The sequence below is a fragment of the Cygnus olor genome, chromosome 25 (assembly GCF_009769625.2).
Source record: "Cygnus olor isolate bCygOlo1 chromosome 25, bCygOlo1.pri.v2, whole genome shotgun sequence".
Lineage (NCBI taxonomy): Eukaryota > Metazoa > Chordata > Aves > Anseriformes > Anatidae > Cygnus > Cygnus olor.
The window spans coordinates 95,938-123,748 of NC_049193.1; the positions used below are offsets into that span (position 1 = coordinate 95,938).

The window sequence follows — 27,811 nt, forward strand, 5'->3', positions numbered from 1 at the left end:
CTGTATTCACCTCCAGACTCCAAACTGCAGTTCTTTGTGGCTCTCAAGGGGGAACAGCTTCTGGAGCAAGAAGGCCTGAAAGCAAACAACACTGGAGACAGCAGGCTCAAAACAGGGCGATATTCCAGGACAATGCTGCAGTTCAGCTCCAGACAGCCCAAACTTGCCCATTTCTGAGCATTTTGGAGCCAGCTTGTAGCAACTATCAGGGGATGGAGGTGCTGCTGCCTTCCCAGAGGGTATGAGGACAAGCCCAGATCCACTGCATCCAGGGAGGGGAAGTTCCTTCCCCTTGCCTTTATCAGACAGGCAAGAGATACACCCCCTAGGGCAGTGCTTCAACTGCCAGGTCTGCCTTCCTGGAAAAGCCCTGTGCACCCCATTTGGGATCAAGCTGTGCCCCCTGACCTTGCTCAGCTCAGGCTGTTCTTAGCCACCAAATTCCTGCTGGAGCCCATGTGCCAAGTGGCCCAGTGGAAGCTCCTGTCCTGCTCTCACCAAGGGCAGAGCATCCCCTATGGCGCTTTGCTAACTGTGTTTTCCAATGCCACAGGACAGTGGGAGAGGCTGTGCCGAGCAGAGCTAAGGGCACGAAATTCCCACTTCCCAGCACTGTTTGAGGAAGGTCAGTCCCGGGTGCTTGAAAAAATCTGCCCTCCACCCTCTCTTCCTCCTCCTCCTGCAGGCACTTCCTCAGGGCCTCCTGAGCTCTGTTCACAGCCTCAGCAACTTTGCGTGGGCCAGATGGCAGCAAAACACCCTTACTGAGCCCACAGACCCACGAGTGCTTGCCTCCCTCCTCACATATGAGTACAAGGATGAGGGAAATGATGAATTTCCTCCAGCACTGGCTCTGCTTCTCACACCCTCAAGAGCCAAGAGCTACCCAAGCTGCTCCCTAGCCCCTCATGGTTTCCTTGCCCCAGCTCCCCTCCCCTTCATCCCTTCTGAAACAGGTGAAGCCTGCCCCGTATGCACAGGGGATGTTCCCATTGCTCCATGGCTGCCAGGCAGGTCAGGATCTAACTGCCACACAGACTCAGACATCCACAGTTGGAATCAGGGGCTTCCCAAGTGCCTTAGCCATCAGCTCCACAAAGCACTCCTCCATCCCTGCCCTTCCTTTCCCATCCTCACCCTCTCCCAGCCCTCCCCTGCAGCCCTACCACTGATTACCCTGGGCTTTGAGGCTAATATTCAACACCTGACCAGCTTATTTGCCTGAGTCTATTATCAGCTTAAGGACCAAAGACATCTGCTCCCTGCTACTGGCTGGGAGATACAAAGGAGTCTTCAAGCCCACAGCAGGAGAGTGAGGGTGCAAAGGACGGCATCTTGTCGGCACATATGGGTTTCTGAACACCTCCACCACTGAGAGGGGGCAGCTCCTTGTCCCTGTAGGTAAGTGGCTTTGCTTCCTCCAGGCACAAACACTACCGTAGGTGCCACTATCTTCATGAGTTGGTAGTTCCTCAGAAAACCTGCAAAACTGCTCCTGCCCAAGCAAAGGACACATTAGATAGCTCTAGTCTGCATTTATGTTGCTTTGCTTGTTCAGGAGACACTGAGAAATTTGATGCATTCCCATCTGTGTCCTCCTAAGGGGCTGCTAATCCAACATCCCTAGTTTTTTCTCTGGGCTCAGCTGGCCCCACTGAACTGGCCACCTCATGCTGTTGGGAAACAGCCTCTGTGGTAGGCAAAAACCTCTTTAAGAACTAGGCTAGATCCTCCTCAGCTGCCCTCAAACTGCATCTTTTGCTTGATTTGTCTAGTGAGAACAAGCAAACAAAAATCTGCTTACTGCAGATGTTATACAAAGTGTTTTGAAATGTGTGTTGTGTTTTTTTTGTTGTTGTTGTTTTGTTTTTAAAGCTTCAGCCCCTCTCTCAACATGAGGGTAGTTGAGATGTTACCAGCATTTGCAATAGTGTTATGGCCAAAGTAATAGTCCTAATGTGCCCTAGGCGAAGCCCATCTATAGTTTAAGCACATGCCGTTTATGCGTGGTTACAGGGCAAAATGGCTCAGGATATGACAGAGAAGGAACTGCTGAAGATGGAACTGGATCAGCTGAAAAAGGAGGTGAAGAATGAGAGGCAAATGGTGAGTATTTCACTCAAAATGGAAATGTGCTTTCCCTGGGGTAATGTTCTGACCCGATTGTGCTGTGAAGGGAAAACAAACCACAACCCCCTGAAATTAAACCTCATATACAGGCACAAGCATGTGAGTTCAAACCTTTTGCCTCGAGACAAGCATCCCCTTGGGGTTTAGCCTCATGTCTCACAGTCCTGTGGCTGCAGCCCCATGGTGGAGTGTCCGTGGCACCTTGGGGATGTTCTTGGGGATACCACAGCCATGGGTAGCTCCACAGTTCTCCTCTCCCAAAGGAGCAAATGGGTTTGTAGGCAGATGACGAGCAAGAGTGCAGGTCTGCAGTGAAGGCTTGTTCCCGTAACCCATGTGGGGCATCTCCTTCCTTCCTTGTAGGTCTCCAAGACCGGCAAAGAGATCAAGGAGTACATCGAATCCATGGCAGGAGAGGACCCACTGTTGAAAGGTGTCCCTGAGGACAAGAACCCCTTTAAGGAAAAGGGTGGCTGTACAATAAGCTGACAACCTTCCTCCTCCCTCCCTGCCCTGGCCAGGAACTGGGCTGTTTCATGCAGGAGGCAAGACTCTAAGAAACCTGCTTTTCCTGTAGTCTGACCTTGGCACTGGGGAGTCCTGAACCAATATGTAGTTGCATCTAAAGTAGCAAAAAAAAGAGAAAGAGGAAAAAAAAAAAAAGCTATCCCCTCCCCCCCAACACCGGAGATGCGGTTCAGCAGCCAGAGCAGAGTGTGTTTTTGTGCTCATGTAACTGATTTACATTTGGTTTCCGCCAAGCAAAACTTCTGTATTTTTAGCAGGCAGCAGCAAACTGGGCTTTAATGAAACCAGAGGGCTGTGTCTTGTCTCAGACTTCTCCAAGCAGGCCAACACCAGCATAGGCTCCAAAGCCCTGAGCTGAGCGCCCCCTCCCCCCTCCCCCCCCCCCCTCCCCCCACTCAATGCAGAAGAATGCTCCCAGTGGGACCTCACTTGAGTTATTTCCCTGTTTCCCCAGCTGGCACAGCCAGACAATATACTGTTGCTAGTTTGAGGCTTCCAGAGGTCTGAAGCTTTATTCTCTTTATTCCAATGTATACTCCCAGCCCATTAATGCTGTCCATCGCTCCTACAGACTACAGCTCACATCCACAACGCATCTAGAGCCATGGGATGGTCCGAGTATGTCTGGGGACTTCAACCAACACATTGTGAGCCACAGGAAGGCACAAGGCACCAGGCAGCTTGTTCAAAAGCTTCACCCTGCCTTTTGGTCTCGCTTCCTCCCTGGGAAACCCTCCAGCAGCCACAGGAGAGCAAGCTGTCAGAGCCTGCCTGCAGCTGTGGCAGCTCCAAACACTGCCTTGGCTTTACCATCTGCTCTCCTCTGCTGCTGAGGCTGTGCTGTGGGCAGGTGGGGAGGATGGACCAATTCCATACAGGTAGTGGTGCTGCAAAGTCTTGTCCCACAATGTCTCGTTGGTGACAGGGGTGACTTGGAGCTGGCAGCCCAGACAGCCTCTGCTCAGAGGTGGTACATGCACCAGGTCAGACTTAAACACATCAATGATAATTGCTACAAATTCAGTGCAGGAACAAACCTCTCCCACCACGTGGGACATGGCTGTTTGGGAAGAGGTGATGGTGCAGAAGGTACCCATTGCATATTGGGTATAGCCTTTGTCTCTCATGATGCTGGTGGAGAAAACAGCCACAGATGGGGCTCCAGAAGAGCATGGAGGTGGGCTTTGGGTTACTTTAAATGCTGCACATACAGCGAAATTGCTCCTGAACCCATCCAGAGCTGCAGTGCTTTCCTGGCTGCTGGGTCACTGCTGGTCATGCTTGACACTTGCCTGCAGGAGGCCGTGGGACTGGAGGTCCTCAGCTGTTCGACCTCAGACAGGGCCCAAAACCTGGGGCTCCCCTGTGGAACCTGAACACAACAAAGAGGTTCTTCCTGGTTGCAGCTCAGGAGGGAACTAACACAAATCCTCCGCATCTGGTGTTGTGTACCTACCTAGCCATAAATAACTGAATCAATAAAGGTTTTGTTCTTTCTCTTGCCTACGCTAAATAAATCCACTCAGTGTGCACTCGAAGCACAGCCTCTGTCTCTTGTGTCTGGAAAGGACAAGCTTGCCACACAGCACGGATCAAACCTAGCGATAAGCATCCTCAGGCATCCCCCTGCTTTATCCAGACCAGACACCCTTACTACAAAAAAAAAAAAAAAAAAAAAAGAAAACCAGCTTCTGTGCCAAAACAGAGCTTTGTTGTCCATCCCTGCTCCTAATCCCGGAGGAGGAGGTCTCAAACAGGCCCGGGTTTCCTGAGCCCTGGGAAGATCGCGCGGTTAATCCCGGCTGAGCTCCCCAAGCCCTGCGTCAGAGCCAGCTCAGCTCCGCCGCACGCCTCGGCGCTGCGCGGCCGCCGCCCGCCCTCCGCGGCGGGCTGATCCAAGCGCTGCCCCCCGGGGGGGGGAGGGAGCGTTTCTCTACTGCCGACCCCACGCAGGGGCCGCAGCTGCACCCCCTCCCCCCCGCCCGGATTTATGGTGCCGCCCGGTGAAGCGCTCCGCAGCCCGCGTTACGGAATCCCCCGAAGCGGCGGCGCCGCTTAACGCAGAAGGGGGACGCTCCCAGCCAATAGCAGCGCGGGGAGGCGGCCGCGTCACTCCACGCGCGCAACCAGCGCCAGCAGCTGAACAGCGCCCTCCTCAGCTCCGCCCCGTCTGTGCTCATGCGCATGCGCTCATGAGAGTCGGCGCCCCCGCACAAAATGGAGGCGTGCGGATGCCCGCAACCAGTGGAGGACGGGACAACTTTCGGGGCAGGCCTGGTGCCGCCGCCGCCGCACCGATTCGCGCCCGCCTCCCACTGAATTATTGGGACAGCGGAGACAAAAATGGCGGGAGGTCCCACCGAGATTTGAACTCGGATCGCTGGATTCAAAGTCCAGAGTGCTAACCATTACACCATGGGACCGCTACAGAATTGTTTTGCCGCTGCGTCTTGACTCTCGTCGCCGCCGCTCCGGTTGCTCGCCCCAACCTCGCCTCTGCGGCCGGCCCGGGGCCTCCTCTGGGCGCCGCCGCCCTGCCGCCGCCGCAGGTAGACCGCCCGCCACCGCACGCGTCGCTCGGCACCGCTCCACCGCGCCCCGCGGGCCCGGGGAGGGGCTGGATGCGCCAGGGCTCTGCAGCGCCGCCAAACCCAACGAAATCTGCAGTCCGGTCGCGCCGGTGCCCGCGGCGTGCCCGTGTGCCCGGGCAGCTGCCCGGCAGCCGGCGTGCCCGCCTCCCGCCGAGACCTCGTTTCTTCTATTTTAAACCAGGGCACCGTGCCCGGACGCCCCTGTCCCCAGCGTGGGCCGCGGGCAGAGGGGCCGGGGGTCTCGGTGCTGCACGGCCCGACCGCGCCGTGCCCCGAAACGAAGTGGGGTTTTGGGCTTTGCAAAGGGCCTGAGCCCCGTGCCCAGCGCCCCTCAGAGGTTGTAGAAAAGTATACCACATGCTCCTACAAACCCCAGTCGTGAAACAGACCAGGTTTGGGTCCCACCGCCCATGAAGAACAGACGGCAACCTCCAAGGTTTCCTTGGACGCTGCTGCTGCCACCACATGCACGTCCTCAGACACCCGTTTCCCCACCAGCACCTTTCTTTCTTTCTTCCTTCCCCGCAACTCGATGAAAAACACACAGGAACAGTGTTAGGTTGGTTTGTTTGTTTGTTTTCTTCTTTATTAAAAAAAAATAAAACAAAAACAACCAGAAAAACAGTGGAGTAAAGCGGTTTGTGGCAAAACCTTGCTGGAAGAGAAATGGAGCCCACATCCATCCATAATCCCAACTCCACATCCAAACCAACAAAATGCCTCACACCAGAGTACAAGGGAAGAACACAGATTAGATGAGGCAAGTAGGAGAGAGAGGGGGAAGGTGGAAAGAAACATTCAGCTGAAGGGAGGAAAACCAGTATCATTACAATGACGTACAACTTCTTTTGAGGAATAGTTCGAAATTGCATTGGAGTGGCTGCTGGAAAGAGACACAGCTTCGCTCTGTGGGTTGAGGAGCACTTTTAGGTGCACCTGTCCCATGGACGAGGTGCTGCTGGGTGCTCCCGGTGTCAGGATGCGGAGTAAAACAGGACCTCATATTTGGCTCCATTGCAATTCATTGGATTGCTTTGCATGGCTGATGTGCTGCTCAGGACACCCCTTGCACTGCCATCAACCTGATGCCACCGACCTCCACCAAAAAAGATGCATAAACACATGGCCACTGAGAAAAAAACATTGAGCATGATTTCCCTAGCATCTCCCACCCATGCAAGATGGGGTTCAGCCCCACTATACTGGGGAACTGAGGAGGATGGATGTTCTACTGCTGACAGAAGTGAATATCAAAGCTCAAAAGCAAAAAAGTAATGGAAGATTGAACATTAAAAAAAAAAAAATCAGTCACAACTAAACAGTTTGGACTGCTGAGGTCTGGAGCTTTTTCAACTAACGACCACTTTAAAGTGAAAAGAAAGCCCATAAATTCTATTTTTAAAGAACATTTTTCTTTGGAAAAAGAGGTTGGTTTTTTTTTTTTTTTTTCCTCTACACTACAGCATGTGGAGTTGCCACTACCTAGTTTTAATCTATTGTTGCTAAGAGGTAGATAAACAAAAATGACTTGGTTATATATAAGGTCATGCCCCCGTGTTTGACATGCAGTGAAGCTGGCAAACTCCACAGGCACCAGCCATTTGGGGCTTTCAAGAAACTCTAGGGTTTCATCTGGGGCTTTGTCTCACCTGGAGTGACCCTAAAATTTGTCGTTTTTCAATTCAGCCTAACAGAGCTGGTTACAGAAGCAACGTTGGGGCGGGGGGGTATGTGTCATGTTTTAGGGCCAGATTTCCTCTTGAAGTCAACAAATTTGATCTCGTGATGAATCCAGATACATTTCAAATGAACCAATATGCTTAACTGCTTGGTAACGAACACTTAAACACATTATGGTGATTTTGACGGTTAGCTTCTGCACTGATTCCAGACAATCCCACCAATTTTCTGGGACAATCCACCAACAGCAACAGGAGCCCGATGCATCCAGTGCTACTCGCCACCTCCTCCAGGATACTCTGCCTGCACAGGAGCTCAGCAGCTCTCGACAAGCCCTTCTCCACTCCATGCTGCTGAATCCCTATGGAAAACATTTACCAACTATGTCCTGCTGGACTTAGTGTTGCTTTTCGAAAACCTTTACCCAAACCGGTCAAAAAATGGCTTCAATTCTGTCATACAGCTGACTCCTGGGTCTTAATTTGTTGTGGTTTTGTTTGTTTTGTTTTAGCAAAAAATTCCTTTCATCTTTAGCTCATGTTGATACTTTGCTAATGCAGCACACAAATACTTTCCATAGTTCATAATCCACTGCTCTGTCACAATAGCACGGACAGGCTGCCACTGCAGACCAGGCAAAGCATCCTGGCATGCCCTGCCACAACTCAGAGAGGTATTTGTCTTCAAGAAAAACTAAAAAAAAAATCAGTAAGGTACAGTAAAGCAGCAGGGTTCAAATGCACACTGAAGTCAGTAATGGGCTTACTTTCAAGGAGTCCAATTTACCGCCCATCCTGACCAGTGACTATCCCAAACCAATGGTCCCAGGAGCCTTCCTCATCAGATCCCTTTCCTCTTCCATGCTGCAATGCTCCCTAATTGTGGGGTGGAAGGACAGGGTACCAAACCTGCCTCTCCACCACCTGGGAGGATGTGTCTTCTGATGTTTGTGAAGACTGTCCCGAGGCTGTTCCCACGTGGCAGTGGTGCCAGACCCTCCCCTGTCTGTCAATTGGGTCAGCCTTGAGGTAGTCTGCATGTGTACATTTCCAGCTTGCATCATCTGCATGTTCTCCAAGAACTGCAATTTAAGAGCCTCTGGGTGATTTTGCTCTGCTCCAGATCTTACCCATAATCACAAATTATTAAAAACAAACAAACAAACAAAAAATAAACACTGAAACTAGTAAGAAAGGCTTATTCAAGGCTGAATTGGGATTCGTTTTTCCCTCCCTACACATCATTGATGTGCATCTCCTACACACTGTACCATGGCAGCTAAGTCCTTCAAGAGAGTTTTGCAACTTTAGATCCTCATTTTGCCTAACAATAGTTATCCTGTCGTGGCGCTCTGCTCCCAGTGAGCTGCTGCACAGGTCTGCCCATCTGACATTCCAAATTAAATTGAGCCTTGGACACGTTTATTTGCAAGCACCTGCTTGGAGGCAGTTTTCTAAGCATTGGGCAGCCGGCACTTGTCCACCCACTTTCGACAATCAGGCTGAATTGAAATGGAATTGAAACTTCCATGCGCTAATTCACGCTGTCAGTCACCATGCCCTTCTCTCACAGCAAATCTGTGTTCTTCTCTTCCAGTCAGCAAAGCCCAGGGCCAGGCTGGGCACAGCACATCCCAGCCATTTGCTCTGCCCAAGCAGCCTTCAGAAGCAAGCACGTTATTAGGATGTTTAAATATTCCTATGCCCTCTCAGGGGCCTGCACTTTTCACAGGCTCACACTGATTTCATCCAAACAAAACAAAAGCCACAATGGGGGAAAGAAAAAAAGATCCCCACACATCCCAAAATCTCAGTTACTATTTTTTTTGAAAACAAAAAAAGTTCCAAAAATATTAAAAGCCTACGTTCTGTGAACCACCAGGGGACAGAGAGAGAAGAACTATATTAAAAACAAAGAAATTAAATTTATGTCTTTTTTTTGTTTTATAACAAGTCTGCATTTCTGAACTGTTTTTTTCAGAAGCTAGAAAACACAATATTTGGAGCTAGAAATTAAGAGAGAATTTTATTCTGGCACTGATGAACTATTTGACTAACTTATACTGATTTTTTTTTTTCCCCACTCAAAACTTAAAACACAACCAAAACGTAATGTCCAGGAAACATAAAGTGTATGTTAGAGGCAGTTTCTTTTCAGTATTTACAATGGATTTTCATCTATTTTGACTCTGTAAAACTCTTTCAAGCCTGTCAGTGCAGTCAGACTACAATCATGACTGCCAGGAGGGAGCATGGCCCAATTGTTGCTGCTGAACCCCAACTCACCTCCCTACCTCATATACACTTAGGGGATGAGAAAGTGGTCAGAACTTGGAAGAGAAAAACATTAACTGTTGGGTTTTGTTTGTTTGTTTTTTTTTGTTTGGCTTTGTTTTTTGTTTACTCCTTTTCCCTAGCTGAATGACAAAACAAGATTCTGATAGCATTAAAATGAGATGAACCCCCCAAAATCCACATAGCATCATGGTTTTTAGTCCTGGCAACAATATTTTGCTTGGTATATGGAACTGAGGATCACAAAGTGCTTCAGAGACATTAATTTGTTAATCCTCACAACAGGCCTGTGAGGTAGGTAAGAAGTATTACTCCCATTGGGGAGAAACTGATGCACAGAGATTTATTTATTTGCTTTCTTTCCATTTTGCCCTATGGCCTCAGAGCCAGCCAGTGGCACAGTTGGGAAACAAACTCCGTGCTCTACCCATGTATTGCTTCCTGCCTGAAGCTACCACCCTGGCACGATCTGTCGAGCCCCAAGACAGCAAGCAGAAACTCCCTCTCCTATCCCAGAGGCTCTCTACATGCCTGCCCCTGCCTCAAATTAAAAACTTTCTAAACTGACAGGAAAGGACAATTTCAAGAAACGAACTGACCTGCCATGCACCCCTTCCAGCACCTAGGAGGAGCAGGGCTGGGTTTGCTTGGGGGGGGGGGGTATAAAATGACGGGGGGGAAAAAATCTGCTAGTACAAAAGCGAGGCAGCAGCTCAGGAGAGGAGCAATTGGTGCTGCTCATCACCCTGGTCCCCAGTGAAGATGAAGCCACAAGCAAGCATCTGCCCTGGGTCCCTGCTGTGTCTCAGTCTGGTTTCATCAGATTTAGCACAGTGGATGTGGGTTGATTTTCTTGCCATTAAAGGGCTCCTATGGGAGGTTCCCCCTAAATTGCCTATTTTTCCAGTGCAAAGAGAGTAGCTATCAGGAAGGAGGTACTGCAGAGCAGTTATCCTCCTTTCTGCTTGCTTTCAGGTTTTACTAGAGATTTGTTTCCTGCTTCTTCACTCCAAGGCTAATTCAAAGCTTGCTTGCATCTCCTTCCCCTGGCCCTTATGACCAGTCTGGATGGGGATCCTGGTTTATGCTGGTTTAGCTGTTCCCAGCTCAGCTTGGCTCTGGAGAAATACAGAGGTGCTTAGAGGCATCTTCCTTACTGCGAATAATTTTATAAAGCAAAGTTGCTTTCCAGAAGTCCTGTTGAACTCAATGGGATATCAGTAGGAATTTAAGCAGGTATTTAAGTGCTTCCCCAACATGGGGAGAAGAGAAACGGCCAGCAGCAGACTTGCCTCTTCCTGGCAACTGGGTCTGCCTTATGAAACCACAGCTGATGCTGCCTTCCCTCAGGGAAACAGTGATATTCCCAAAAGAACCACTCACTCTTATGTGACAGCACCAGTGATGTCTCAGTTGCCACAAAGACAGCCTCAGGCAATGGTGGCAAAGGGATCAGCCTTGAGGTGGCTTTGTGCCTGTAGCCCTTTGCTGGTGAAAAGCATCAAAGGTGTCCCTGAATCATCAGATTTTAGGTATGTGTCAAGATCTTCTCACTGCAACAATCCAATTAACAGTATTGTGGGCGTTTCGTGGTTGTTTTTTTTTCCTCAATGATAGTTTGCACCAGTTATCAAAAACACTTGCTGTTGGAAAATGCAATTATAATCACCGATGTCTGAATACACTGATTTATGCAAGGCTGTAAAAAGTAGAGAGCCAGAGATTTAAATAAGAAACTGTTTTTCCTAGGACAAATGCCAGTCTCTGAAAGAGAAGGAAAAACAGGCAGAAGCACCTTCTTGTGGAGGGGCACAAGTGCAGGTGCTGCACAGGTAGGCAGGGGTTTCCTCCTGCTGCCACTGTCCAGCTTTGCTCCTTTGTTCCGATCTCTCTGGAAAAGGGCCAGCACTTCTCCATCACTACAGGTGAGCCTGATCCTGTGTTCCTCATGCACCCAAAATTTCTGTGGGGTTTAGGAGTGGAAGAGAGGAGTGAGGCTGGGGAGCCAGCTGGCCACTTACAAATTGACTTTACCACCACTGATATATTTCCAACTAATACTCAAGAAAGGGTCGTTTTCCTGCAGGTATAATGAAAAAATAGCAAGATGGGACATTTTTTTTTTTTTTAAATAAAAAAAGCACATGAACCTCCTCAGACAGGGAGAGGTTCACACCTATCATTCATTAGGGTTGTTCACTTTTTCTCTCTCCTTAGTGTGTGTTTGTATAAAAAAGTTGGCTCCCATTTATTTCTGTTGTTCTCTTTTTTTTTTGATTGCTTGTCCTCAGTAAAACTGAGGTAAATCTCTGTAAAATATTTAACAGCATCATAGTGGAGAAGATGGTTTGAGACTTCCTCTGTGTCAACACAGGAGGACAATTTGTTTGCATTTTGAAAGATATGGCTTACAACTGTTTGTAAAATTACCCAAGCTGGCACAGTTAAAATATCAGCAAACCCCATGTACCCCACTTAGCATAGCCAGCTTGATGCCTAGGAATGGTGCTTGAAGGCAAGTCTATCCTCATATTGCCTTCAGTAGAATATTTCTGATTCCAAGCACTTTAACAATTTGGTTTCCTGTTGGAGTTGGATTGACAAAGGCCTTTCATCCAGTGGCTTTTTTGTTTTTAAATTAAAAAAAAAAAGTCTTTCCAACTGAAAAAGTTTGTGGGCTCCAATTTGGCCAAGTTCTCAAAGAGTCGCGACATCTGACAGCTCTTGTGTCATGCTAAAATTCATTTCTGGCTTGAAAAGGCCAAAATAATATGCTGCTGCCATCTTTTCCACTATGTCTGAAGTTTCTGTCGTTCTCCATAGAGAGCTCATAACACTTGGTTACCTGCACATAACTCCTGGCTCATAAGAAATTATGAAACTTAACTTCTCTTTTCATTAAAAAAATAAAATATTCAAGACTATCAGCTTTTATATAAAATATCAGCAAGCCCCCCCCCCCCCCAAAAAAAAATTGCTGAGGTAACTTCATACCTTGAGGTAGCTTTTTTTTTCCCCCTTATTTTTTTCTTGTTGCTCAAACACACAGCAATATCTGGCCTTCCCCTACACCTTGTTGTTGTTGCAATGTCTAAAAGGACAGTAACTGCTGCCGTGTTCCCTTATCAATAAACCACCCGCCTTCCTGATGCTGCATGATCCAAATTCAAAGCCAGTTCTCGCTTTGGAGGATGCACCCAGGAAAACGTCTGCTCAAATGGGAGGTCTGGTCTCCATTTCAGAAAGAAATGGTAAAAGCATCAGTGCGAGGTTTATTTCCAATTCCCTCCTTTTAAGCCTTGAATCAGCTCGCCCAAGGCTGCTCCCAGGTCTCCTCCTGCCTCCTGGGACGCCTGCTTTGCCCCTCTCCCCACAGCACACTGCAGGCTCCAAGCTGCGCCACCTTCCCCCAGAGCCAGAAATAATTTTGCTTTTTCACCCCCCACCCCAATTTGCAGGAAAACCAGCATCAACCAGCGTTTGGGCTGGATTACAGAGAAACATGGCACAGGGGCTTTACCTGGCATGCAGCCCCCCTGCTCCAGTCAGAGCCATGGCCAGGGGTTGCACAGGACCAGGGCCCCTCTGCCACAGCAAGGAATGCACACCAAGCCCTGCCCCAGCCCCCGTGTAGAGACAAGACCTTACCCTGCATGGAAGAGGCAATCACAGCAGTTACTGTCCCTTCCAAATACTCAGTATTAAAAACAAACCATTAAAATATATCTAAAATATAAAATCCTCATAAGAGTGACGGGAATCAGTAACCATCTTACATTTGTTTGACGTATATATTTGGTACTGTCTCATGAGAACAGTTATTCTTACCACAGAAAGAAGGGTGGTGGTGGTTGCGTTGTTTTGTTTTTAAATAAGGAAAAAAAATCTTTTAGTGTGCCACATTTCAAGAATATTTTTCTCCACCTAGAGAGAGTTGGGTAGAGGGGAACATCAAATAACCCCAGAAGAGTTAAAACAAACTGGCACATCCCAAGTTTGTTAACAATATTCCCCTGGATATTTAAAAAAAAAAAAAAGCAAAAACCAAAAAAGTTGTGTTGCCACACACCCACCTGTGGCTGAGCCCTGGAGACACCAGCAGGATTTCAGGGCACAAGTCTCTTGCTCCAGGTGGGGAAACTGAGGCTGAGTTCACATCCCCAGCCACCTGCAGAGGACTTTGCAAAGGAGCTGCTGCTCCTCCTTGCGCCAAATGCCAGAGATCTTGGGGCAAAAGCATGCCCTGGTTCAGCAGCAAAACTGGACTGAAGAGCCAAGTCTGCCAAGGCTCTTTTTCAATGCCTGATATATCCAGAGCCTTAAAGATCTGTCCTCCTTCACACCCCCAAATCCCTTTGGCTTTCTCCTGAACTCCAGAACTGTTCTGCATGCATTTAGTTCACATAATCTGATTACTAAAGAGATGCAGATTAATTCATACTTCCTACCAAGCAGGGTTTTCTTTGATTTAGTTATTGTTGTTTTATTGCTGTTGCTTGAAGGGAGGAGGGAAAACCAAATCACTTCCCTCACCCCTTCCCTTCCCCATGCAGTTTGCCTCATCTCTGGAACAGGTTGGCACCTACACAGCTAAGATTACTGAGAAAACGGTCACTGCTAAAGCTGTACATCCCACTTCTGCCATTATTTCAAAGGCTTCAGAAGAAACTTCTTTAAAGTAAACTAACCTAAAATGAAAAGAAACATTAAAACAAATGAAACAAAAAAGTCATCCTGGAAAATAGAGGTGCTGTCCTGGCTTCTAAGGCACTGCACACAGCACAGGTGAGAGGGAACTTCTCCAGCTTGCCCTTGCGTGTTCCTAAGATTCAATAGGTTCAGAGCTCCCAAGGGATCCAAATCCATTTGGCACTAAGGCTTTTTTTTTATATCCCCCCTTGCAATGAAACTTGTTACCAATGGGAGTTGGTAAGTTTGCTACAGTTTCTTTAAAAAAAAAAAAATCAAAATCAAATGCTCCAAAAAGTTTAAAAGCTCTCTGGAAATATCCATCAGCTATGCTGCCAAGGCAGGAGAGGGAGGGAGGGACGGGGAGATTCAACTGCAGGGAAGCCCTGGTGGGAGCCAGAGATGGATGGGGTGGTACCTCCAAAAGCTACTTAAATGAGAAGGCAAATGTTGCACCCAGAAGAGGGGCTGAGTGCTGTGGCAGTTGCAGGTTTGCTGCACTGTCCATCCCTGGCACCCAGCAGCGCTCCAGCCTCAGCAGCACAGCTGGTTCTCCCAGTGCACTGCAGCACCTCTCAGTTCATTTAAGTAGCTGTTCTGGCATGGGGAGCTAAAAATGGATCAAATTACGTGGTCTGATTCTTAACCTAGCCCTCTAACTTGGAAGCCAATCAAACTGCCTTTTAATGTCAACCAGTCAATGAAAAAATTGTATCTGTCTATGGTAACTGATTCCCAGCCACTCTTAAGCCCAGCATTGGCTTGTTCCACTTTTCACATTGGTGTCATTGCTGCTCTTATTTCCTCCTTGCTTGCAGCTGGCCGCTCTGTCCCTTCTGATGTTGCTGCTTCACCTGGGCCAGAATGTCTCTGATCTTGCGCTGTGCCATCTGTGGACAAGAAGAGCAAAGAGGGAAACTAGGGTCCCTGTGCTGGTGTCAGAGCACCACTCCCTAGCTCTCCCCCTGCCTGCCTGTCCTGTTAAACTGCAGGGAAACAGCACTGCATGTCATGACAGATGTTGATGTGGGCAGCACAGGTAAGTCTGTCACAGGAAAAGTTCAGGACATTTTTTCACCCAACGATGACTGCAAAGTGGAATGGGAAAAAGGAATCTCTGTCACTGGTTAGTTTCAAGAACATGTGAGATCAAATACTGGCAGGAATTGTTCATGGTGACACGGGTGGGCTAGGTAACTCCTGGAGATCCCTTCCTCTCCTATTTTACTATGGTTTTCTCAAAAAGTTGGGTTTTGGACATCACACTCTGTGAATGCATGTGCACATAAGCCCACACCTCTCCCTCCTTCCCCCACTATCTCACACCATCACCCACAGCAAAGGGGACAACTCATGGACACCTAATTAAAAAAAAAATCAACAGCTAAGTGCAGAAAAAACTTCTATAGGAGGAAATACAGGTGAACACTACTCCTTATGAGCCATTAAGGGATCTACCAGCACCGAGCTGCCAGGACCATACCTGGCTGGCATAGAAGTGCCCGATGATCTTCACAATAACTTGCTCGTTCTCATCAGGGGTCTGATCTCGTGGTACCACCACCTCTGCTGCTGTCAGGTTCTGCAGCTCATTGACCTGCACGGAAGGGTAGAGACCAACCTGTTGCATGCTGTGGGAAGAACATTCATGTCCCCCAAGCCATCCCACTGGGAAATCTGTCACTGGGATTCCCCTGGGTGCTAGCACAAAGTGGGTGCCCTCTCAAAGACATCACAACCCCACAATGCTCTCATCCCCTTCCAAATGTCACTTTTGCTTACAGTTTTGCCTCCTTTGCCAATGACCCTCCCCGCAGATGAGGCAGGGACCCGGATGTGTGTCTCCAGCTTTACTTCTTCTTTCGGTCCAAAAAAGTTTTCCTCCTTCAGCTTCCCATAAATCCTGCCTTGTGCCTGTAGAGGGGAAGGAATGCGGCATCAGGTGCAGCTTAAGATGTCCTGTCCCCGCACGCCACCTCAGTGCACCCAGCTTGGCAGGTATCCATCCTGGGGACCAGGGACATATGCCAGATCCCAATCAAATCCCAGTTCCTCAGGGCTTTATATCAGCTCAGCCCTGAGGAGGGCTGGTGCTGTGTTAAAAAAAGCCACGGTCCAGGGGAGTCTCAAAAGTGCACACTAGGAAGAGGTGGCCATTCTGTTCCTCCCCACCCAGCTTTGCAGGGAAGGGGATAGTGGAGGAGGGCACTGGGAGACCCCTTCCCCCACTCCCCCTCCCAGTGATGGCAGCAAAGGGAGGGACCTTGAACTGAGCTTCTGGAGGGCCCGTGATGATGACCATGCGCACTTTGGAGTCCGGCGTCTCTGGGGGTGCAATCTGGAGGGGAGGAGAGAGACGGTCACTGCAGCAGTGAGTTGCATAGGCAGGATTATGGCCATGCCATCCTCCCCTGCAGTGCAGGATTGGGCACCCAGACACATCACCTGGGCTTTTAAGGTGTTTTTCACCACCAGAAAGGCACCCACTTGGTGAGAGGTGCTGGCAGGACGGAGCTCCTTGACAGGGAGACACTACCTTAATAGAGGCACTTGCAAACCGGGAGAGCTGCTTGATGTGCTGGCCCTTCTTGCCAATGATCGCACCAACCGCCTGCGCAGGGATGAAGACATGCACGGTCTCTTGCTCCGGAGGCTGCAGGTACAGTGTTACTGCTCAGGCTCAGATGCCATCATGAGGATCTGGGCAGTAAAGGGCCCTGAACCCCCCTCTGCTAGCCCAAGTGACAGCTATGCCTCTCCCGATGGTGCTGGGTGAGTACTTTGTCTACTGTATTTGCAATAAGTTAAAGGTCCAGATTCTGCACCCACACTGGACCTGACCTGCCAGCTGACAGCAAGAGATGCTAAAGTCACAGCCCCATTCATTGCAAGGATCTTCCCAATGCAGAGGAGATCTCTGAGCTGGAAACAAGAGTGATTTTAGCTGCCAGGTGTTCACCTACCACAAAGGAGCTGTATGGCGTGGCTCCAGAGACACTGCTAGGAGGAGGAGGTACTGCATTGGAGGAGGCAGGGAAGAGGCCAACAGCAGCCAGGTTAAGGCCAGGGATGAGGTGAGATTGCAGCTGAGGGTGAGAGGAGAGAAACGCTCATTGCTTTTACCAAGACATCCTCTTAGAGAGCGCACATCAGATGAGAGGTAGGGCAGGAACTCTGCCCAGCAGAGCTGCCGTCCCTGAGCCGAGCTGCACTCACGCTCATGGCTGCTACATCATTCTCGTAGGCTTCCCTCACTTTCTTCATGATCTCCTGCTCTGCTTTGCAGCAGTTCTCGATGGAGCCCTTCACTGTGATCGTCCTTTCAGGGTTGTATAGAGTCAGGTCCTGCAATCTGATGGGGGGAGGGGGGGGTCAGTGTTACCCTGGTGAAGCAGCAGCACCATCTCCCTGCCATGCTTTCCCAGCAGTGTGTATCCTCCTCCCTTCTCATGGAAGACTAGCTGCTATCATCACAGCAGGCACTGCAAAGGCAGCACCTGCCCTGGTGCCAGTCAGAGCAGGGACCAAAATAATGGTTTGCATTGGGAAGTCCATCCAGCCTTCCCCAAAAATACAATTCAAGAGGAAAAAAACAATTCTCACTGGCTATAAAACCCAGCCAGACCTATGGGCCACTGCAGCACAGAGGGGAAGAGGAAGTGAATAAAGAAAACATAATACCAAGATTTTTCAAGACAGCTTTGGGAACCAAAGTACCCATGCCATAGGTTGGTTTCCCATGTGATGGACAGGCATCTTTGCCCACTTTCATCACATCATCCATCTCTTCCTCATCCTTCCCATCCACCCCCAGGCTGGAAAAGTTCTGCCCTGGTTTTCCCAAAGACAGCAAGGAGCCTTACGATGAGATGGTGATTTTTGTCTCTGTGTCCTGCTCCACTTTCTTCAAGTTTCGCCCTTCTTTGCCAATCAGGCGCCCCACAAAGTTGTTATGGGCCAAGATTTTCAGAGGCACTTCATCAGCTCTAGAGAGAGGAATGAAAAAAAAAAAAAAAGATTACTACTGCCAGAAGAAGAGAGATTGACTACAGAGTGACAGGATAAATTCATGTTTCCTTGCTCAAAGTACTCCAGCTCTCCCAAGGCGAGGCTCCGACATGCAGATTGGAGTGCCACACAGGTCCAGGTATTAAGACAGTAATGCAGCCCAGCAAAGAGCTGTGGATAGGATATGCATGCACAGAAGGGAAGGGGGAAACCTTACGTCTTGGTGTCCTTTGCCTCCTTCTGCATGATCTCCAAAATCATTTTGCAGGCAGCAGAGCAGCCCTCAGGGGTGGAGTGGATGCTGATGGCTTTTTCTGCAGCTCCTGCATTCTCTTTTCGGTGCACATCAATCCTGCAAGCACAGGACCAATGCTGGGGTGGGGCACAGGGGAGAGGCTCTGTGGCTTTCCAGCAGTGTGAGTGCTGGCTGCTCTACTCCCCCAGCATCCCTGCAGACTGCCCTAAGATCAAGCACTATGTTATATGCACACAGGAAAGGCAAGGGGAGTTAATTCTGGGCTGAATACTTGACATGGACACAGTAGCTATAAGCTCAAAACACAGAAATCCAAATAAGGCAGCAGCATCTATTTATATTAAATAACAGGAGTGATTAAGTGGTGGAACAAGCATGTTCCTGGGAGATGGGATGCATTGTCCATCACTTCATGTCTTAGAAAAAGCCTTCCTTGGAGAAGAGCAGTAGTCAACACAAGATTGTAGGCCAAATGCAGGCGGGTGAAGCTCGGCAGGCTTGTGCTAAATGAGACCAGCTGAACTAGTGACTTCCCCATGCACTCCCTGAAGTTGCTCTGCTGCCCAGCAGTGAGGAGCCTGTGGGCCCTGATTCAGCCAGGGCCGTCCTGGCAAAGGGAGACACATGGGGAACCAGAAGGCAGAGCTGAGGAACAGCATGGGAATGTGGCTCTTGGACATACCACCCTGTACAGCAGGAGTGCCAGAGCATCCTCCAATAGCCCATGCTCCACAAAGAAATCCAGCCTCAAAAATCACTGCAGACAAGTCCACTAATTAAGGTGCAAACCAGCTCACAGGGGAAGGGGAGGAGAACAGACTCACTTGGACTGCGTCTGCTTGGTGATGTTCCTGATGGTGGCCCCTTCCTTGCCGATGATAGCACCCACATACTGTGTGGGCACCAGGAGACGGAGGGGAATGTCAACTGGCTGCTGTTTGACCGGTGCCCCTGCGGTGACAGGGGAACCCTGCCTGGGAGCACCACGTGCCCCAAATCCACCCCGCCGCCCATTCTCTGGCCCTTGCATGGACTGCTCATCAGGGATGTAGGAGACCTTCAGCGCGTGGTTTTCCAACTGGTGCCCATTCAGCTTCATGATGGCTCTGGAAGACAAGCAAGGAGAGAAGGGGTTGGGGTGGTGGATGTCCCTCCCCAAGCAGCAGCATATCAGCACCACCCAAAACAGGTCAAACCCTCCCTGGCACCAAACGTCCATTGAGGAAGCATTGGGAATGGTGCATGGAGAAGCCATCAATGCCACGAAGACCTGGCAGGGCTTTTCACCCAGCCTGGATAGGGCAAAATGTTTTAAGATGGCTCTCTCTGAGCACCCAACCCTGGGTCAGGGGACTAGAGCAATGGATGCAGGACAGGAAGGTGCAGGGAGTGATTTCCAGGTCTCCTCTGCCGTACAATTTTATTTTTTATTTTTTTGTCAATATTTCAAACCCATCTCCTAGTGGGGATTTTGAGTACTGGCTGCAAGAGCTGTAAACTGTCGATAGATGGGGCTGGCAGCAAGAGCAAAGTGACTGCTCTTGCCACAGTTTCCCACAGCTCTCCTTCTAACCTCCCAAGGTTTCTACAGAGACAATCCAAACTGCAGGTTTCCAGAAACTGCTCAGTGACTCAACTCGTGGTGGTGGTGCTAAGCAAAGCCCTGCAACTGGCTGAACAGAGACTAGTAGCCCCATCCCTGCAGGATGGGGAGGCTCCAGAGGAAAACACTTGATAAAGTGTATGCATCCACAAAAAAAAAAAAAAACAGGTGAGAAAGGCTGCAGACCTGAGAGTAAATCTACTCACAAAAAGCTCTTTTGCTACAGGCTTCCTAACAAGGGAAATCCAAAACATTTCCAAGTGCAAAGCACAGGGCCAGTGCAGATAGACACTGGACAGGACAAACTGGTTATGCATGGGAGCAATACCTTTGCTGTGCTCCATGCACGCTGTAGTGCTGGGACTCTGTCCCATGCTATTACAGAAAGTACAACTAAAGGGTTGTGCTCCAGTGAAGCTTTGGCGCGGCCACACATACAACCACAGCAAGTTCATGGTGGCCGCAGCTTTGACAGTTGAAACATTATAGGCCAGGCAGTGATTTGGAAGCAGATGCTTTCATGGGGTGACCACACACAATGTCCCTGGGGACTGTGGCATGACCACAGTGGCCACAATTGAGACATGCCCAACTCAGTGACGTAAACCTTCCTGGATGAAAATATCAATTAGCTCCTCCTGGCTGTCCTCCGAGGAAAGTGCTGATTCCATCACTTTTACAGCTTTCCAGAGCCCTTCATCAGAGCAAGAGGAAAGTGAAATAAACACAGTGGTGAAAAACCAACTAATTTTCCATTTGCATTTAGTGTAAAGCCTAATCTTCCCCAGGCAGGATAAGGATTGGAGTTGAAAGTCTCCCAGTGACACAACCATTAGCCAGAGAGGATGCATGTTGCCTCACACCCAGGAACCTACCAGTTTCTATGATATTCGGCCTCAGTATTACTTTTTTCTGGAGCCACAATTCCTTAAATCATTTGAATACAAGAAAATCTGTGTTTTCTTTGAAAAGGTTGTTTGTTTGTTTTTACTCTTTGAACTGCAGAAGAAAAAGCCTAACAACTTGGATGTCTTCTAAAGGGCTTTAATCTGAAGGCAAATAAAAAGAAATCCGAACAAGGAACGGGGTGTTTCTCAAAGATTTGCCATATTTTTACCCCAAGTTTATGAATTCTGGGTTAATGTGACTCCCAGCACTGAAAATCCTATTTTCTGCACATAGGAAAGGGTACAAAGCCACAGCAGCATGCCACGTAAGGGCAGCCTTGTGCTGCTTGGGTGGGCTACAAGGCACTTACTGCCTGGTCTGCTCCCGGTTTGCATAGGTGACGTTAACAACGGCGGTCTCGCTGTCTGTGTTTACTGCAAGTAAAAGAAGCAGAAATTAGAGCCAATGCAAGCATCTCAGGCCAAGCACACCTGGAAAGCAGAGAGACCATGTTCAGGATGGCCAGGGTCTGTCCTGTCCTAGCCCAGTGAGGGACGTGTACAAATTTTTCTCCTGCAAAGGAGAAGATCATCCAAGGTTTTGAGCCATACTGGTACTACTGACAACGTCCACAGACACTGTCCCAGGCAGCACAGCCCCTCCTGCTCTATTAAAAGGATACCAGTATGTCATAGAATCATAGAATACCCCGAGTTAGAAGGGACCCACAAGGATCATCAAGTCCAACTCCTGGCTCCACACAGGTCTACCCAAAAATTCAGACCATATGACTAAGAGCACAGTCCAAATGCTTCTTAAACTCCGACAGGCTTGGTGCCATGACTGCATCCCTGGGGAGCCTGTTCCAGTGCATGACCACCCTCTCAGTGAAGAACCTTTTTCTGATATCCAGCCTGAACCTCCCCTGTCACAGCTTGACACCATTCCCGCGGGTCCTATCACTGGTGACTAAAGAGAATAGATCGGCACCTGCCCCTCCACTCCCCCTCAAGAGGAAGCTGCAGACTGTGATGAGGTCTTCCCTCAGCCTCCTCTTTTTCAGGCTGTCCTTGCTCTCTGCACTGAAGCAGCAAAGATGCCAAAGCCAGCTCCATCCATTCTCCTGCCACCCCTTGCTGGAGTCCAGGGATGGTCTAAGCTGCACCCCCCAGCCCTCCTTTCTATATCTAGGAGGGTTATGGTAACTCTACACACATTAAGCATCTCTGGGGCAATATTTAAGCTCCTGTCTCAACTGATTACCATTAGAGACTGAGATAAGATCTGCTAAGCAGAGACAGTAGTCCCTTCACCAGCCTCCAGAGGATCCTGAAGGAGCTGCTGATGGCCCACATTTGTGCGGCCTTTGTGGCTCACTGGAGGGAGGCCCAAGGGTGCAGAATGATGCTGGCCAGTAACCTGTGAGGGAGACCCATGTGCACTACCCACAGCCTCTGCTGGACTTACCTCTTAGGGGTTGAGAGTGATAACAACAACAACTAAAGGACCCAGTGACCAGGCTGAGACCTCCTGACACCTTTAGCCAGGGATACAGCTGACAAACAAAAAACATGTGTCTGTCCTCTCCATCCTCCCGCCCCAAATACACAGGACAGAAAATACCTAAGTAACAGCAAGTTGGCTTCTTTTTTCAGCATTACCTTGTTCACAGTTTTCTACAGTGCCATACTGGGCTAGCAAACCATCTAGGACCTGGAAAACAGAGAAAAAAATCACATTACATGGGGACAGTCAGGATAGACTCAGAAAATACATTCAATCAATAAAGACAGAGTTCTAAACATTAAGATAGTATAAGCAATTTGAGAAGCAAAGGTCCTGTCTGCCCCAGGATAATGGGTCAACGGGCCTCAGAACCAGCTGTGGGGAGCAGAGAGGTAGAAAAGAGTCAGGGAAAAGTCCCAGCAGCTGGCTGGAAGAAAGGATCCATTTTGTTCCTACAATAGATAAATCATATAACAGTATTATAAATGGGGATTTTGTTGATGTAGCTTACATTGCTTATACCAGTTGAATTTACTCTTGTAGCAGAAGAGGAACAAGTGATGTGGACACAAGGATCCAGTATAATTAGATCCAGATAAAAACAAAGAAAAGGATGAATCAGTTTTAATCCCAAGTACAGAAACCTGTGGGGGAATTACGCCTTAAATTTGCTCTAAAATTCTTAGTGGCAAGTCCTTGTGCTGTTTTCCCCGCTTGCCCCTCTTACCTCCCATCGCAGCTGGGGTGGGATGTTTCTGATTTGAATTTTCCGGCTCCTGAAATAAATGAAAAGCAATTAAAACCAGATTTGGTGTCAGAAATTCATCCATCTCACATTGAACTGTTCCTCATTGATGTATTTAATCAAGCTTTGCATTCCCACATGCTTCCAGGGTTTCTGATGGTGTTTGGTTAATTACACCCTGCTTTACTGCCTGGTAGGTGCTAGATATACGCTGTGAGCTTCTCAGAGAACAAGATGCCAAAATCCACCCAACCCTTCTGCACTGACTATAGCCGTAACAAGGGCATAGCTAGAAATGCATAGATTTGACAGATTAATTACAATGATTAGAAAGCAAAAAGGGAACCATGCATTCATTTAACCTGCCCCCCACACTGGAGACAAATCCAGGCTATGAAGGGGAGACTCTGGGGATGTCAGAAAATGCCGGCAGGGAGCTTCCAGGGCATGGCCATGGCATCTGGAAACTCAGCTCCAGCATCTGAGTTAGTCTCAGACCACTTCTCCACTCAAATTTTTGGCTCTTCCTAACCTAACTTTTCCCAAAGTAGAAACTTTTTTTTTTTTTTTTTAATTCTGATGTCAAATTTACCCTATAGGTGCTGCTGCCTGCCACCCACTCCTCACCCAGCAGCTGCCACAGACAGCTGAGGGCAGCTGTGAGCCCTTCTGGACACTCCAGCCCCAGCACACAAACTGCTGCTGCTGATACCCCAAGAGCCCTTGCCAACAGTAAATGCCAGGAAATTTTTTTTTTTTCCTCACCATTGTGATATTTCCACCATATGGTTTTGCCACCTTCTACAGTGTTGGTAGCCCACAGGAGAAGAAAACACATTGTGCACAAGCAAAGGGAAGCAGAGAGCACTCAGATGAGCCTCCTCGATTTCCTAATTCACAACACCCAGTGAGACATTCATCTCACAGCAGTAACACCCTTAGGTGCCCAGTGCTGCTTACACCCTTGGAGGATGGAGCTTTGTGAGGGCAAATGCACAAACACGGCTAGCTTTGGTCCAAGCAGAGTTGAGTTAAAGGTGCAAATATCTGCTGGCCTCCTGCTTATGTTGCTGCAAAACACCCTGTGGGATTGACTTTTTAGCCCTCTAAAAGTTCAGCATCTAATTTAAAGGCCCAATCTGAAATGAGTGTCTAAGTGCAGTGGGAGACAGTCTCTACCCCTATACACACTCAAGCTGCTCAGCAGAACATGGAACTTTAAGATCCCTAAAGAAAAGGGAGATTAAATGGCATGACCGTCACAGGCAGCTCAGCACTGGCAGCACTATTTTTGGGTGAATACACTTGGACAAGCTCATCACAGACCCAAACTTCAAATCCAAAGTATTTGTGAATGTGTGAAATAGTCCAAAAAAGGAGAGAAAATGAGATTCTAGTTTTTTTTTCTTCTAATTACACAACTTCAGAAGGTGGCCCAGCTCATTTGTCAATGAGAATAAATTGGTCTCAGCATGAAAAGGTCAAAAGCAATCAGTATTATTTAGGCACACAGGTAAAGATTCCTCATAAGTGCCTTTATCATGTCAGGTAAAAGCATCTGTCTTGAGCTCATCCTCCGATCTACGCTGCAGATTCAAATTCACACATATCAAAATGCCTGAAAGGGCTGGTTTGGTTGGTTTCAAACAAATCAACTTTGGATGTTTCCCAAAGTCATTTAGATTCATACTGGAGGGATGGAATATCCAGAAAGATGTGGGATTGCTCTGCCGTCTGAAAGCCCTAAAGAAGCACAGAAATAAATACATAAATAATCAGCACTCTCATCAGCTCAAACATCAGCAAGGCTCTGAAACACCAAATTTTGTTGCTACTATGGATGCAAACTAGGGGGGGGGGCGGGGAGGAGACATGAACAGATAACCCAAACCCTTAAAATTCAAGGTATAGCAGAGGGGTGCAGGAAGAAAGGGGAGAGTAGAGACACTAAGAAACCAGATCTCTTGTTTACATGCTCATCTACATCCCAAAATGAATAGGAGAGAGATTAAGAAATTCAGAATGCAAAGAATGTCACAGTCCAGTGAGGGACAAAAGAATTTGAACTGACAGAGAAACTACATTTCCAACCATCCACCCCTGCCACAGAAACTTCTCCACCTAGCTACCTACAAGCATTTGCACAGGCAGAGCATGTGTTCTTCACATTTGTGACCAGAATCAAATGCACCATGGAGAGAAAAAATCTTTTATTAATTATTAAATATTATACAAATAATATTATACAATAATATACAATTATATATATATATATATATATAATACAAATAAATATCATATTATACAAATATTAAATCCCAGCAAGGGCATGCTTGGATAGAGAGATGAGTTTTATCAGCCCAACTGACAGAGCTGCAAAACACAAAGCAGGTTCCTGTGAGCCCACATGCCCTCCTGCACTGAAAACTGCAGAGATGTCCATCCAAGGAGCCAGCACCCTGAATATTTGTGGCATCAGCGCTGCAGTGCCCATCCTGTGCTGAGGCAGGTGGAACTGGGACTGCATCCATCTGCCTTTCACTAAGTTCTGAAGTTCTGGCTCGATATGGACTCTCCCTGCAGCAGGTGGAAATCACCCCGTCTGAAAAGCCGCCCCTGCTTGGATTTGGCTCCTTCCAAGCCCTCGGCACTAGCTGTGGTTAGAATTACAGAGGAAGTCATGAATAAATAAATCCATCTTATTTGCTTTACTATAAGCAGGTCCCAATGTATGTTGAACCCTGTTGTGAATGTCACTCTTCAGAACACTGAATGCGACAGCCTGGTTCTGCTCCCTCCTGCTTTACTCCAAATAAATAACTCTGCTTGTCGGTGATTCCCAGCTTTTTATTCATAATGTGCCAAACCCAGGGAGCTCCTCCCTCTGCACAGCTATCTAACTCAGTGCACGCAACCTCAGCTGCAAGCTGGGACTGGCTCAGGGGCTCTGTACTACACAAAGATGTAGCACCACCTGTGCTTGCATCCCTCAGGCAGGAATCACCCGATAAACCTGGCATGAGATGGCAGGAGGTCCCCACGGCCTCCAGCTGTGCTGCTTGCCTTATGCCAAAAGCAGGAACATCCAAAATCTTTGGGGTGATCTGATGCAGAGCAAACCACCTGGTAAAAATGTCTGTTTGCAAGTCTGGCCAGTTCCTGTCCGTGTGCTGGTAACTTTTTAAATAATAAAAATAATAATTAAATAAAAAAGGAAAAGGGAAAAAATGGGGAAAGGAAAGAAGAGGGTGAACAGCTGTAGGGCTCTAAGGGGAGAGGAAATGTGAGTCCCAGGAACAGATCCCAGTGTCACCGTCCTCCTGCTTCATGCCTATATTGCTATCTGTGATAATGGGATTTTAGCATTCAACTATGTCAGTTCTTCAGCCCTCAAAAACCTGCACAGCTGCCTGGCAGCCCAGTACAGACATCCTGGCTCTCTTGGGGAATCAGGAGGCAGACCAAGATCTTTGAAATCACAAACAGAAAAGCTTGGTGCTTTCCACAAATCCTCCTGAGCTGTGGATAGGGCTCACTGGAAAAATAAAAACTCATCGTGATGCAACCAGACTGTAAGAGGAGGCTAAGATGGCTCCATATTATGGATATTGGGTTTAGTATTTGTGACTCCTGGACATCATGATGTACTCTGTCAAAGTCTTCCCTGGGTTTTTCCTTCAACTGTCTCTCTCTCAAGAGCTGAACACACTACCAGATTAAACCTCACAGGGGGACAAAAGCAAAGAGATGGAGCAAAGAGCCCTGAAGCAACCTGGAGTGTCCAGAAAATGTATGGACTATCCTGAAATATCCAGTACCATGGAGATTTTTTTGCCCTCTCATACTGTGCCTATCAATACAGCACCTGGACAGATTGCATGGTTCAAGAACAAAGTGGATCAGCAGCAACCTCTTTTCCAGAATGGACAAACTAATGCAGAGATCATTTTTTTGAAGAAGAGGCAGCAAAACAAGAGCTCTGTTCATTCAGAAAATACCCACTGCTGTTCTCTGACAGTCCTGAAACCAGGTGGAAACCACGCTCTGTTTTTAACACACCCAAAGCCCTCCTTACTCACACAGCATTGCTGGCTGTCAGTGCCACAGCAGCAGCTGCACTCTGAGTTGCACAGCATCTCTACTACGGGCAGCACATCCCACTCAGCACACAGTGCTGGTATCCACTGCATCCTTCACAGAAAACCCTGATCACACCGCAGGCAGAATCATTGTTAACAATTCAAAATTAGATGGGTTTGTTTGTTTTTAAATTTCACTGGGAAATATCCCAGTGCAGATTCAGCTGTTGGGATCTCCCTTGGCATTCAAGAGGGTGGCCAGAGCCTCCCACTTAATTAAGAATTTGCTTGCAATTCCCCTGGAGTGGACTGGCACAGCAGTAGTGGCAGTGACCCAAGAAAAGGGCACTAGCTAGTTACAAGCAGGCAGCCTGGCTGGGCGCCAGCAGGAGGATGGGGCTGGCTGCTGCAAGCGATGGCAAAGCAGAATTGGTACAATCTTTTCTTGCTCAAAGTTTCCCTTCACTTTTGTATGAGCTTCATGGGGTATTTTCATGGGGATGCTTTCAGGGGCAGAGCTGCTCCTTGCTGTGTTGCCAGCACAGGTGCGTGTATTTTCAGCAAGGAGCTGCAGTGAGACTTGCTTCTGCCTCCTCCCAATAAACTTTTGACCACATGCTCCAACCAAGATGAAACAGACAGTCTCTCCGTCAAGGGGGAAGAGCTGGATGTTTGGAGAGGAGCATCACTGCACCCACACAGCCACTGTGCAGGTCAGCAACAGAGGTTAGAATAAAACCCTCATCTCCCCACCTGAACCTGCAGACGCACCTCTTTCCCCCCCTCACAGCACATGGAACTTCGCGATGCAGAC

At 48.3% G+C, this 27,811-nt stretch overlaps 2 protein-coding genes and 1 non-coding gene across 3 annotated transcripts in view; 1 reads left to right on the forward strand and 2 right to left on the reverse strand.

Moving 5' to 3' along the window:
• The first annotated feature begins 413 nt into the window (after positions 1 to 413).
• GNGT2 (G protein subunit gamma transducin 2) lies at positions 414 to 3,718 on the forward strand. Its single transcript, XM_040537064.1, has 3 exons — positions 414 to 1,401; positions 2,017 to 2,106; positions 2,494 to 3,718. Exons 2-3 carry the CDS (start codon positions 2,023 to 2,025, stop codon positions 2,617 to 2,619), a joined length of 210 nt encoding a protein of 69 aa, XP_040392998.1. The 5' UTR covers positions 414 to 1,401; positions 2,017 to 2,022; the 3' UTR covers positions 2,620 to 3,718.
• A 1,291-nt stretch (positions 3,719 to 5,009) lies between these two features.
• On the reverse strand, positions 5,010 to 5,081 carry TRNAQ-UUG. Its single transcript has one exon. It is a non-coding gene; the product is annotated as a tRNA-Gln (tRNA).
• A 9,497-nt stretch (positions 5,082 to 14,578) lies between these two features.
• Positions 14,579 to 27,811, reverse strand: part of IGF2BP1 (insulin like growth factor 2 mRNA binding protein 1) — a 31,449-nt gene continuing 18,216 nt past the window's right edge. Inside the window, exons 4-16 of the mRNA XM_040537049.1 lie at positions 22,901 to 22,949; positions 22,329 to 22,380; positions 21,038 to 21,101; positions 19,001 to 19,282; positions 18,138 to 18,272; positions 17,776 to 17,898; positions 17,129 to 17,264; positions 16,876 to 16,998; positions 16,449 to 16,565; positions 16,176 to 16,250; positions 15,695 to 15,826; positions 15,396 to 15,509; positions 14,579 to 14,802 (exon numbers count right to left, since the gene is read on the reverse strand). Of these exons, the coding sequence (XP_040392983.1) occupies positions 14,710 to 14,802; positions 15,396 to 15,509; positions 15,695 to 15,826; positions 16,176 to 16,250; positions 16,449 to 16,565; positions 16,876 to 16,998; positions 17,129 to 17,264; positions 17,776 to 17,898; positions 18,138 to 18,272; positions 19,001 to 19,282; positions 21,038 to 21,101; positions 22,329 to 22,380; positions 22,901 to 22,949 (1,495 nt within the window). The 3' untranslated portion in view covers positions 14,579 to 14,709. The remainder of the gene's footprint in view (positions 14,803 to 15,395; positions 15,510 to 15,694; positions 15,827 to 16,175; positions 16,251 to 16,448; positions 16,566 to 16,875; positions 16,999 to 17,128; positions 17,265 to 17,775; positions 17,899 to 18,137; positions 18,273 to 19,000; positions 19,283 to 21,037; positions 21,102 to 22,328; positions 22,381 to 22,900; positions 22,950 to 27,811) is intronic.